This window comes from Siniperca chuatsi, linkage group LG17, assembly GCF_020085105.1.
Source record: "Siniperca chuatsi isolate FFG_IHB_CAS linkage group LG17, ASM2008510v1, whole genome shotgun sequence".
Classification (NCBI taxonomy): domain Eukaryota; kingdom Metazoa; phylum Chordata; class Actinopteri; order Centrarchiformes; family Sinipercidae; genus Siniperca; species Siniperca chuatsi.
The window spans coordinates 538,690-552,102 of NC_058058.1; the positions used below are offsets into that span (position 1 = coordinate 538,690).

The window sequence follows — 13,413 nt, forward strand, 5'->3', positions numbered from 1 at the left end:
ACCTCGAGCAGAACCGGACTCAGGGGGGGCGGCCGTCCACCTCGACTGGTTGGGTTGATTATTATATATTATAATAATAACATCGATATCTAATATACAACGTGCATTATTACATCAGTTGAGCTGCGAAATACAAGAATTCAAACATGTCAGTATAAACCTTTAAAGAAAATGTTTCATGCTCGGGTCGACCCAAGTTTTATTAACATACAAGCAGTTTTATAAGAGCTCCACAGATTCATTTATTCTCCGTTAACTTATTTATTATTATCAATAATATCCAGACAGCGGATCTGACAGGAGCAGAACTGTTATGAGGAAATATCTTCTATACGTTTTGTTCTAGCATGTTTCAGTACAGATATACATCATTATATATAGCTTATATAATGACATCATGTGACATCATGACAAGGTGTGCGCGCAGCTCTGACACGTCACCTTCGGAGGCCTGCTATTGGCTGAACTGAAGCTGCTTCCTGCTGTCGTCAGCTGTTCCTCGTTAAAGTGAATTCAACAAAAAAACAACGATGACGACATGAAGGAAGACAGATGAACGGAGCGGGACTCAAACCCACAACATTCATGTTCGGAGTAGAATTATGACGCACGGATACGTAAAATAAATCCTGCAAAGACGAAGCGATCATGTGACCTGAGCGTCAATAAATCTGAGTACTGAGACACTTTAATAAAAACCAGACCGAAGACCTGAGTGAGAACCGCTTTTAAACCTTTATTTATTCTCTACGGTTCACTCAAAAAAATGAAACCTTGACTTTAATTTTTTCTTGACAACAGGTTTCACACAATTTAATTATGAAAGTTGAAAAAAAAATATTTCAAGGTTATTTAACTTAATGGGGTTGTTTTGGGGAAAAATTATATTTTTGACTTAAGCCAACAAGAGACGTTTGAGTTTAACTAAAGTCAGTTAAGTTTTATGGACTAACCGAATTAGTTTATCAGCATATTACATATTTGTCTATTCAAAGTAAACTAATGATTTTACAACAAAACATTCAATTCAAGCTTAATTAATAAAAATAAAATGCTTTCACTAACTTTAATTTTTACTAGTTAGGTTGAATTAACTCTAGTTTGTCAACAGGTTCCACACAAATGACTTTAGTAAACTCAACTCAACGTTTGTTAGTTCCTTTATTAACAAAACACAAGAGTTTATGAACAACACAACTGTTTAAAAAAAACAGAAAAAAGGTGTATAATCTTTCAAGTGTTTTTCAATTAAAATGTTTTTTAAGTGCAGAGCAGGCCTTCATGTTAAACGCCACACGCTCAGCGTTGGTTCACTCGTACAGTTTGTTTTTAAGCATCTGTACCTCGGTTGAGAGTCTGGTCCATCCAGCTGGAGGAAGATTTTCTGAAGCAACTCAAAGAAGGTTTTCAGCTCCTGAGGATAACTGAGGTTCACTGCATGTATGACACCCGTTAAGAGCGCACATGCAGAAGCGACGTCTCCCAAGTCATGAAGCACTTCGACACCTTCAGTCACTGTTCCAGCATCAGCTGGAGCGGTGGTGGCATCACCTCCCTCAGCAGTAACGCTGTAGATGCCAAAGACAACTTGTTCAAGGTCCCTCTGGGCAGCACAGCCATCTGAATCTTTCCACACACAAAACAGGACAACAAGGAAATCACCAGCCAATTACATCATTCCAAACAGCTCATTTACGTTGCAGTTTTCTCCGTAAATGTTTTAAAATAGTGCTGGATTACTAACTTTTGGTCCAAACTGATTCCTCACAGTTTGTACACTCACAGGCCACTTTATTAACCCTTATAGGGTCTTTGGGGACTTTTTGGACGTTTGCTAGAATAAAAACATGGAGTACGTTTTCAAGCCTAAGCAGCACTGCTGCTAATTTCTCCTCTATTGTCTTCTCATCTCTTTCTTCTGTCTGAAAAGTAGAGAGCACTTCTTCCAGTTCTGCACCTTCATGTTCACCTGGAAGGCTTGGGATTTCAGGACCGTCTCTCACTGTAACTATTCCAGGTTTAAAATCAGAATAAGCAAGGTGCTTTCTGTCTTTATGCGATTTAAATGTCCCATAAATGTTTGTCGTAAGTGTACAGTCTTTGAACATACATGTAGCCCAGGCTAAAAATCCATCCATCCAAAAATAATCCAATCCAGTTTTCAGTCCAGGTTTTCCATTTCCTCCCTTCCAACCCTCTGTATTTAATGTAGTGCCAGTCCATGTTTTCCACCCTCTCTTTCCCTTGCCATAAGACACACCCCCTTTGTTTCAATTAGCCAATCACAGCCCTCTGCCTCAGTATAAAAGCTGTCCTGACTTCTCTCAGCTCAGTTGTGTGGGAGAGAAGCCAGAGGACAGCAGCTGTAGAAACCAGAATCATCCGGTGATTGGGCGTTGTCGCGTGTGCTGGGCAAAACGTTTCTTACTGAACTGGTGAGTTTGAACTTTTACTGTTAGCATTAGCAACATGCTAGCTTAGGCTACATACTAACATGTGCTCATGATTGATGCTACTTCCGGTTGATTTCAAAAATGTATTTTATATGTTGGAGACAATATGCTAACTAGCATGCTAATGTTAGCATGCTACATGCTAACATGTGCTCCCATGGGTTTCTTTTGTTTTTGTGATTTTATTTTGTAATGTTACAACTAAGCTAATGTTAGCTTAATGTTAGCCCACAGATATCAGTGTACACCCATTTAAGTGGCCTTTTGTGTTTGTATACAGGCCAGGTGCCCATTCAGGGTATATTGGATGGCGAGCTAGGCTCTGGAGCACGCAACGTTCCTGTTATCCATCCAACACTCTTCGGTCTGGTAGGAGGCGGTACAGCCTGTCCTTTTCCTCTCCCATCTCCTCGAGCTACGCAACCGCTGCAACATTCAACCCCCCGGACAATCACGCTAACGGACATTTCAAATCGCTCAATAACAAACATATGGACTCAGACGCGGTGCGCAGCCTCGGCGTTCTTCATCCTTAGTTGGGAGAACAGACATTGAATTTTCTTTCCTTCCTGCCTCAATGAACAATATCTTGGACATTTGATTTAATTTAAAATTGCTTGAAGTTGATTTTTGATTTATTTCTGCTGCAGTGGTTTATGTTTATATTGGGTTCTGTTTATATTCACTTTTTGTACAATACACTTTTCCTTAATTCAACTATTCTGTCAATTGTTATTTACTGACCCCTGCCCTCCAGCAGCCGTTCCTAGTCTTCCTGATCAATTAGCCTACAGCATTCATCCTCAAACAGCTATTACAAATCTATTACACAGTACTAACAAACACTTGTTACATACAGGAGATGGTTTCATGGGATTTAAGATGCAGATTTATGACTGAAATATTCCTTATCATTGCCAAGTTGAGCAAATGCACAAACTTGATATTTGAATGTAGCCAATGATTATGAAAAACAATGTAGAAGACTTTTACAAATAACATACCATATGGCTTAAAATAATTTAAAACATTTATATAATCTGTTAAAATCTGAAATTATAAATAGCTAATGATGATTTTAAGTAAACAGGATACAAACAGAAACAAGCTACTCAGAACTAACAAATGAAATGGTAACGCAAGAAACGTGATTTACACTAGATGTTGCAGATCTTACCTGTTGTGAGTAAAGCACCTTAGCAGGAACACAAAACACACCTTTCATTAAGGACCTGCAAAGGATAACAAAACAAAACAATTTAATAGATTTTGTGAAAAACTACAAACCAAAAATCACAATTTGTAATTTTTATTGAAACTATCATAACAAATTGGAAAAAAACAAAAGCAGATTTTAGTCGGACGGACACCGAGTGGTTAAACTTTGTTTTGCAGTTTCAACGGAGACAGACTAAAGCATTGTGTTAAATTAACAAGCATGTTAACTTTGTACGTTTCTTAAATATATATCTGCAAACAAATTATTGCATTTTTATGATTTAGTAATGTCAAAAATCATGGTGAGCTCGACGTGGTGATACTGGATGTTTTTATTATTTTGATGAAGGAACTTAATTTGTCAGGTATTAATCTGGAGAAACTAAATATTTCATCCATAAACAGTTTTTAACTTGAATTTCTATAAAAGTCATGACATCACAGTATAACATGACATATTTATATATAATTATATCTGCTAAGATATTCAAGACGTCCAAATTCAGTCTCAGGAATATCTGGCAATGGGGGGGGGGCTTTGCAGCCTGTCATCCCCTCTCTGCAGCTGTCTGTCTAATAAAAAGGCAAAAACGCCCCAAAACATCTTAAAAAATGAAAGTGAGCCACCTGTGCAGGTATCTCTGCGCTCTGTCCTGCGCCGCCTGATGCTGTTGCAACTCTCAGAGATGAACTCACATTCAGGAAGCAGCGAGACGTCTCCTCCAACAAACCATCCGCTGATCTCACGTCAGGCTCGGGAGTCACATCCTCCGGTATCGGATCAATCAGTTACACCGATCAGCTTCAGGGGTTTGAATCACGACCTTCAGTGTTTGGATCAAGCAGCTCCTGAAAAACAGGATTTAGTGTCTACAGCTGTTACTTCAGCGTGTCAGACATTTAATAACTCATTTACTGCTGAATGGAAATGTACATATCTGATGGATCTGCACAGACTCAGTATTAAAGGATCAGGATCAGGGCAGCCCCCCTCACTACTCATTAACAAGGACTGTTACAGCCAATCAACACTCACTGCACTGATAACTGCCTGCAGATATTAAGGCACACCTGGGGGGGGGGGCACAACAGGTGAGCGGCTCCAAACATCTTCATCAGTATAATAAAGGCTTTGCTGATAAATCAGATGAAGCTCATTTATCAATCCAACAAATTCAGTGCATTTAAAGATATTTGAATCACACGTTTTTAATTAAAGTTAATATTTAGTTTAGCAAACAAACCAACCTGCTCGAGTCGGGGTTTGAAACCTGATCCGGATCTTTAAAGTCCTGGAACACTGACGCTGTCTCTGTGCTTTTATAGCTTAGACAGACCGGAAAACAAAATACAACTTCCGGTACGCTCCTGGCCTTCAGAATAAATGTCGAGTCTTTCTCTAACTAACGTTAAATTAAAGTTACAGCAGTATAAGAAGCTGCCAGAGCAGAGAGAGAAGCGCAACAACATCTCTATGAAAAACACGTGTGAACGTAAGAAACGGACAACCAGTCTGTGGGACGGGCCCCAAAAGAGGGTTTTATTTTGAAACGTGTCCCCGGAAGTGATAGTTCATCCTTTACCTGCGGTAGCAGCGCGCGCCCTCGGCGGAGTGAAGCCGCCCGTTAAACCCAGATAACCGAAGAAAAGCCGTCGAGCAAAGATGGATCCTCTCCGTCAGCGGCTGCACGTGGCTTTAACCCCGGAACCGGGGCTGCGAGGAGAAGGTTTGCTCTCTTTCTGCCGCTGCAAACATGCTACCTGCTAACGCTGCTAAGCTAACGTTAGCTAAAGCGTCCACACACAGCCTGAGAAAATGTTTCGTCCCGGTGTAAATGTGTTGTACTGTCGGTGCACCGGGACGCAGCCACGCAGATACCGTTATGTAACGGTAAGCGGTGAAGCTGTGGAGGGGGCAGTCCGGGATCTTACAAACAGCTCTTACTGTAGTTGCTGTTTACCTGCTGCGTACCTGTCCCGCAGCACTGAGCTGCACGTCTCAGGGAAGATGCAGCGATGACTTCTGCACCACTTGAACACCAAAGTACATGTCAGCCTCGACATTTTAGTGCGAAGTTTTTGAGTTCTACACATTGTTATAAGTATGCACGGTGACCGCCCCCTGCTGGCTGATCTCAGGAAGGTTAAAGGGACAGTTCGCCCCAAAACCAACACGTTTGTCCTCTCACCTGTACTGCTGTTTATGCACAGACCTTGTCTTACCTGTCGTGCTGTTTATGCACAGACCTCGTCGTGAGCAGCTTCATGGAGGAACCATCAGTAGAAAGAAAACAGTTCCTCCATGAAACTGCTCCCATCAGACCTGAGGATCCAGCACCCGGGTCCGGAGCTCCGGAAACAGTTTTTAAATGTATTTTTTGGCGCTTTGAGCTCCACGAGCCGAGCGCCGTGTAGTCCCGTTATATTCAAACATGCAGACGTCTCTACGGCCGACATCTCCAAAACTCTGCAGCTCGCACCGACACGATCCAGACGATAAACAGCTGCAGCTCAGAGGAGGAATCTGTGGCTTTGATTTTGGGGTGAACTGTCCCTTTAATCTTACTAAGATCAGCCAAGTGCAAAATTAAACTGCAATAGCTGGGTTTCAACCAGTAGAGGGCAGTATGCATATTTACGCAACTAGCTAGTAGCTCCAGTAAAAGTAGTCTGACCATATGATGGCTAACCTTAGCTTACAGTTCAGCTAACACCGTGACACAGCAGGAAATGAGCGGTTGGGCCGTAACAGTAGCACACCTCCTGTTGGGAAGAGATGTTTCTCTTTTTGCTGATGACCAACCGTCTTTTGTCGCTCCTCTTTTCATTTTGCACTAAGCTAGTGCCCGTTCAAAACGCGCCTGTTCGGAGCGGGACGGCTGCTGCTTCAACACACAGAAAAATTAATACTGTGACTTGAGGTGTGAACGAGTCTACACCAACAACACGAAAGAAACTAACGTTCAGTTATGCACAGATGCTAACTACTAATAGCGAATCTTTTCTCACTTACGGCCTAATGAGGGCTGCATCTGTAAATAAAATACATAACAGAGCCTTTGTAAAAATGTGCAACTGAAAATAACGTGGATGGATCATATTGGGCTCTCAGATCGTTTATTTTCTGCAGCTTCAGTTCGGATCATTTGTATATTTGCTCAGAAGATTTGTGCTTATATGAGATATTCTGGTTTTGAACTGCATGTTTTCACTGACCAGTTTTCTCTTAGAGCACATGCCAGAAAAACTTCTCTGACCCCCGTGCAGCTCTGATCGCAGGCTGTGCTAATGCTTATGGTTTTATTATTTCATTTGGTGAAAACTCATACAGGGACTTAGGGACAGTGTTTTTTTCATTATTGACTATAATGCATGTTTAGCCATTTCCAGTAAGGCCCTATGCAATTTCCAAGTCATCAAATTTTATCCTGAGTAAGAATATTCTTGTCAGTTCGGCATCAATATAATCCATAAAAATAAACTGTGCAAACTTTACATTTTGGATTTTGTTACCTTAACTCGCTGCCAGCCTCCGTTGGTTAGCTTTGCTATTTTAGTGGCAGAAAATCGCGAGTGACAGACAAAAGACTTCTTACTAAAATACGTGCTGCTCAGAAACACCAAATTACACACAGACTCAACACTGTTAATTCACCGTCTGTCGTGTGTGTGAGACAGTATTTTCGGGCGTTACTAACTACCGTTTGGTGCTGGAGTGATACAGTATTTGCTCAGACGGTAAGAAAAGTTTTTTGACAGCGAGGTTTCATTTATTTCCATGATTTCGACACAGATTTGCTAATGACAGAGACACTAGGAAACCTGAGTATTAATACTAAACGTGTCACTCTATGGTCCAAACGTGTTTTCGCTGTCTACTTACTTTTCTGTGACTTGCTGTTCAGCTCTGATCTCCGGCTGCTCCGCGCTCAGACACAGAGCTGATCGGCTCACTGTTTATTCAAAGTTTATTAATATTAAACCTGTTGCGTCTTCAAATTCCACCAAAAGCGACGCTGCACTCCCTCATGCCCCCAGCAATACACCTGCAAAGTGTGAAGTCGATTGGACGAATGGTTCTCGAGATATGCGAAGGACAGACATACAGAGATTCCTGCTTTTGCTAGCACCGCTGCTGCTGCTTGAGAAGACTCGGGAGGGGGGGGGTGTTGAAAAATGTTTTTTTTTTTTTTTTTTTTTTTAAACTTATACTTTGCTTGTTAATTACATTGAATCGAGAAAACAACCACTATCATGTTTTATAACAGTTAATATTTTTCATTCATCATTATATGATTATTGGGGGGTTTTTTTTTTCTAGTAAGTTTGGTTTTAATTCGTTATTTGATGCTATAAAAAGGGTGTGTGACGTCATGATTGACAGCTGAGGTCGGCTTGCGATTGGGTCGGCCGGGTGTGTGGGCGGGACATCGATACCGCGGCTCCAACTCCATCACTACTGCGCAGACTCTGGCTCCGAACGACGTCACCAGCGCAAGATGGCGGTTCCCGTATCTGGATATTTTGGCTTCATTTTTGTACAGTGGGAGGACGTGGAGATGCGTCGGCCATCTTTATTTACAGTCTATAGTTAACGCACACAGAGCGGAGCAGAGAAGAGACAGGTCGAGTTGATGACAACTCGTTACCTTCCAACTCTGTTCCAGTTTGTCGAAATGCTGGTACTACTTGTCACCCAATAAAGAAGACTAAGAAAACCAGACATGTTAAAATTTGACAGAGAACTCCTCCTGTATAACTGTGACGTACCTGTACACTCACCTTCTGATATAAGAGCCTTTTTATGCGTCAATATCTAAATGAGTTCACTCAGAATTAGGAGCCATTAAGGAAACGTGATTTCATTTATATAGAACTTTTATTCATAAGTTTAGCCCAATGAGATTTACTTTAGATCACTATAGCAACAATCAAATACAACAACAAAAGAAAATAGTTGATGTTAGAATTAAGAGGTATGTTGTCATTATTAAAAGGGAAACATCTTTATCTTTTGTAAATGCAATGTGCTTCTGTTACATCACCGAAGTTCTTTATATTCTGTGTCTCATCAAACCAAATGTGCTGACAAACGTTTGCATTTGCAAAGTCCATTTATGTTTATGATTATTTTCAAACCTGCAGTGTGTACATCCATGTTTGCTAGCTTGTAGTCTTCCTCTTTACTTCGTTTGCCAGAACATTGCTGCAGTTAGCACGTTACTGCCACCTGTGGATCAGTGGCAGGAATGTGTATCGTATCGCCCTCATGAGGACACACTCACACAAACATGACTACATGCTAGAGGCTGAAAGGCAACAGGGCAACTTTAACTTAAAGTAGTGTTGTCAAGCTCGGTTAAAAGTTCATGGGTTTACATTAACAGCTGTCTGTCTGTGTTTAAGCTTTACCTTCAGATGTCCGAAAAGTGATTGTTGGTGAGCAGCAGGAGTGGAGCCCCAGTCTGGACCAGGACCCAGAGCCCCCACACATTAAAGAGGAGCAGGAGGAGCTCTGGATCAGTCGGGAGGGAGAGCAGCTTCGAGGGCTGGAGGAGGCCGATATCACCAAGTTCCCATTCACTCCTGTCCCTGTGAAGAGTGAAGAAGATGAAGAGAAACCTCAGTCCTCACAGCTTCATCAAAGACTCACTGAACAGATGGAAACAGGAGCTGATGGAGAGGACTGTGGAGGACCAGGACCAGCCAGGAACTCAGATCCAGATACATATTTACAACCAGTTAGTGATGAAAAGCCTTCAGACTCTTCTGAGACTGATGACAGTGATGGGGATTGGGAGGAGACCAGAGAACCTCGGTCAGGTTTAAACTCTCAGAAAGATAATGAAGTCCCTGTTAGTGATATTAACTGTAATACTGTTGAGAGATCATTCAGCTGCTCTGAGTGTGGTCAAAGATTTGGCCGCAAGCCACATCTGAATGCACACATGAGAATTCACACAGGAGAGAAACCATTTAGTTGCTCCTTTTGTGGTAAAAGATTTTCTCAGAAGGGAAACTCAATTAGTCACATGAGACTTCATACAGGAGAGAAACCTTTCAGCTGCTCCGTCTGTAAGAAACGTTTTAGATACAGTGGAGATGTTAGCAGACACATGAGAATCCACACAGGAAAGAAAACACTCAGTTACAACGTTGGTGACATGATCAACAGTAACATTCACACAGGAGCAGAACCGGCCTTAGATCCAGGTAGTCATTTAGAAGTCGTTACTAACGATAAACCTTCAGATCCTGAGACTGAAGTAAGAGATGATGGTTGGAAGAAGAGTCGTGAACTTGAGTCAGGTTTAAACGCTCTGAAAAATGATGATGCCTCTGTAAGTGATGTGAGCTGTAATACTGAAAAGGAGTCATTTAGCTGCTCCGAGTGTGGGAGAACATTTTGCCGCAGGGACCATCTGATGAGCCACATGAGAACTCACACAGGAGAGAAACCATTTAGTTGCTCAGTTTGTCAGAAACGTTTCAGCTGCAGTGGAAACATTTTGGCTCACATGAGAATTCACACAGGAGAGAAACCATTTGAATGCTCATTTTGTGGCAAAAGTTTCAGCCAGAAAGGAACTTTGCAGCTACACATGAGAATTCACACAGGAGAGAAACCCTTTAGTTGCCCATTTTGCGATAAAAGATTTGCACATAAAAGACGTATGACACTGCACATGTCAGTCCACACAGAGGAGAAACGCTTCAGCTGCACTGCTTGTGACAAAAGATTCACTTGGTATACGCAGCTCAAAACACATAAGTGTGTTGGTGAGTCCTCACAGCTTCGTCAAAGCCAAACTGAGAAAAAGGCTCCTGCCAAGGAATCATTCAGCTGCACTGAGTGTGGTAAAAAATTTAGCCTTAAGGGCAATCTGAAGACACACATGAGAATTCACACAGGAGAGAAACCATTTAGTTGCTCAATTTGTGGCAAAAGTTTCAAACAAAACGTTCATCTTACGGAGCACATGACGATTCACACAGGTGAAAAACTGTATAAATGCAGTGTTTGTGGCAAAGGATTCAATAAGAAGTTGCTTGTCAAAAACCACACGTGTGTTTAATCCTTTTTGTCAGATCTCGCGCACATCTTGAATTCATGGATTTGTATTTAAGGTAACGAGTGAATCGAGTCTTTTTGCAGTTAAAAATGACGAGCAGAAGGGTGAGTGTGTCTGCTGTCACATCGTTTTCCTGTACAGAGGCAAATAATGTCCATAAAGATTTGAACCTTATAAGCGACTGAATATTTAACTGGGAAATGTAACCACTACTGGAGCTTTAATGTTGAAAAAGCTACACCTCCCATGAAAATGTACAAGCGTGGCAGCGCGGCTCTCAACTTTCAGCTGTTTGGATTCCACTGCTGTGAATTCAGTGGTAGTTAATTTGAACGCAACACACTGAGCATTCAGTAGTGGTTCAATTTCACAATTAGGTAATAACAAAAGGCAGCGCTGGTCTCTTATTGCTGTGGCTGTTTAACGTCACACCACAAGGGCAAAATCATGTTTACAGACTGATCTGACGTGAGAAGAAGCTTCTCCTTCATGTACAAACTGATGTACATCAGCTTGTAATTATTAAAAGTGGCTAACTGTGTAGCAGTCATCACTAAACATTATTATTAACAGTTATTACATATTTTTGAGGATCCAAACAACGTAACGAGCCACAGTAAAGTTTAGTTTAGTGGCAGTTTCAGCGGGACCTCAGCGAGCTGAGCCGACGGCTCGATTAGAAACTGTAAAGTGATTATAAACTCAAATGTCCACGGCATGAACACATTGTTAATCTCAATACAAGTTTTCCAAAAGAACATCTAATGATGCCCTCATGTTTAGTAAAATGTGCTTGTATTCATAGTGTAACTGGACATGCTGAGCTGAGAGCTCCTACGATTCTGTTATTTCATCTTTAAATAAATATCTAACGGACACAGCGATTATTTTGTCTGGTTTGTTTGTGTTTCGCTGACGCTCACGTACAGTCAGTTAATCACCGCTGTCAGTTTCTTTTTTGGAAAAGCATTTATTTTACGTAGTATCAGTATTACTGCAAGTAGAGTCACGTAGCATTGTGCACACTTAAAACCAAACCGCTTGCAGTACGTTTGATAAACTTTTTACAGCCTGTTTTCTTTTCTAACATTAGTTTTAATTATTTACCATCGAACACTGGAAGCTTTCACCTTAAGTACTACAAAGAGTTGGGGGGAGGGATGAAATAATATAAATCACATTATATTATCACTCATTTATTCAATGAATTCAGCTCAAGTCTGACCTTTATTATACAGCGTATCCTCAGACTCGGACTGCAGATTATCTTATTACATGATGTGGTTTTGGATATTGACGCGTATCTTCATGCTTCCTGTTTCTATAGCTGCGCCCAGGTTCTGGTTGAAATGATGCCGAACATGAAGGTATCTGTAGACATCACGTTGTTCTTCTGTAAGGATTCAAAGCTCTGGAAAGTCCCCTTGTGAACAAATGCATAATAATTAGTAAGAGCTTTTGTGATCCATGTTTGAAATCTATTATCAGATCTATTTTGAACAAATTCGGCATCGTAAGCACGCCAGCGTAACAGTTTCACGCAGTCCACATAATGTCTACTGTCTCCTGCCAGGTTTTCAGTCGTTTATTAATCCAAGAGTTCTCTTTGTTTACCATCTGACTGTAATTCAGTATCTGCCATTGTGGCTGCTATTGGTCCTTCTGTCACTGCATTTTCAACTTCTTCCCTTCTGGCAGAGTATGCTGGTGTGCACAAGCAAATGAGCGGCCTTAACTGTGCTGCGTAGTAGTATTCTTGTAAGCAGGGGACATTCCTCTCTCTGCTGTAAGGTTTTATACCAGATCCTGGGTTTTCCCCCTGCCGTAAGTATCTGGACATCAACCCGTCCGTCCATGAGCTGGTCTGCATCTTCACTGGAAGAGTCTGAAAAAGATACAACATTCGAGGCACAACGTTCATTTTAATCCACTCTGGAACTCAATTCCATCGTAATATGTCTGACTTTGTCTTTGCATTCACTGGACAAGCGGACCCCCGGGTACCGACTGATTCTGCATCCCATTCAATGCAGATTTTCCTCTAATATGGTCGGTGGGTCGTAATTAAATGTGATTACCTGTCTCTATAGAGCTTTTCCTCTGGCTCGGGTTCTGTAAGGACGGAGGAGCGGCGAGGAACAGCAGCCCGGTCTGGTTCCTCGCTCTCGGATGAATGCATTTGATGAATCACCATTAACTTTAATCCTTGCGGGTGGTTTATCGTATAGTGCTTTAAATGTTTCAATGATGAAAATGTACCAGAAAGACCGTGTGAGTTAAACGTTTCCTGTGCGACGCGTCTCCTGAGAAACGATCCTGTGGTTTGTCGGATGAAACCTGTGGTGGAGTATTTTCTGTTCTTCCTGACAGTGCGGATGGGAACAATCCCGTCCTTTGACAGCGATGAGGACGGAGGTTTGTGATGTTGCACCAGCTGCAGGGAGTATAATTAGTCTTTTTTTTAATTTCAGCTATCAATTCTTCATTGTGTTCATTAGTAATAGAAGGTAGATTCAATCAACTCAATCTGAAGGTCGCCACTAAATCAAGTTTTGGATTACAGCGATTTCTAAAACTGTTGGCTTCTTTCTCGAGTTCTTATCTTGTACACATTATTGTCTGCTCGTTGTTTTCGTCGTCTGTGAGATTCAAAGATTTCATGAACGTTT

The 13,413-nt window shown here is 41.4% G+C and overlaps 1 protein-coding gene and 2 long non-coding RNA genes across 10 annotated transcripts; 2 read left to right on the plus strand and 1 right to left on the minus strand.

The window, feature by feature from the left end:
- Positions 1–619: 619 nt before the first annotated feature.
- LOC122864648 lies at positions 620–9,187 on the minus strand. Of its 6 annotated transcripts, none has more exons than XR_006375257.1 (4): positions 9,084–9,187; positions 4,299–4,520; positions 3,631–3,685; positions 620–1,626 (listed from the first exon to the last, which is right to left on the minus strand). It is a non-coding gene; the product is annotated as an uncharacterized LOC122864648 (long non-coding RNA). The 6 variants fall into 6 exon arrangements; XR_006375261.1 differs by lacking the exon at positions 9,084–9,187 and adding an exon at positions 5,633–5,727; XR_006375258.1 differs by lacking the exon at positions 9,084–9,187 and adding an exon at positions 5,255–5,386.
- LOC122864644 lies at positions 1,621–3,170 on the plus strand. The gene is made up of 2 exons (XR_006375252.1): positions 1,621–2,435; positions 2,734–3,170. It is a non-coding gene; the product is annotated as an uncharacterized LOC122864644 (long non-coding RNA).
- LOC122864539 (gastrula zinc finger protein XlCGF57.1-like) lies at positions 3,904–11,628 on the plus strand. Of its 3 annotated transcripts, none has more exons than XM_044172084.1 (2): positions 3,904–4,036; positions 9,078–11,628. In XM_044172084.1, exons 1-2 carry the CDS (start codon positions 4,015–4,017, stop codon positions 10,745–10,747), a joined length of 1,692 nt encoding a protein of 563 aa, XP_044028019.1. In that variant the 5' UTR covers positions 3,904–4,014; the 3' UTR covers positions 10,748–11,628. The 3 variants fall into 3 exon arrangements, with proteins under 3 accessions (XP_044028019.1, XP_044028017.1, XP_044028018.1); XM_044172082.1 differs by lacking the exon at positions 3,904–4,036 and adding an exon at positions 5,261–5,398; XM_044172083.1 differs by lacking the exon at positions 3,904–4,036 and adding an exon at positions 5,572–5,715.
- Positions 11,629–13,413: the final 1,785 nt, after the last annotated feature.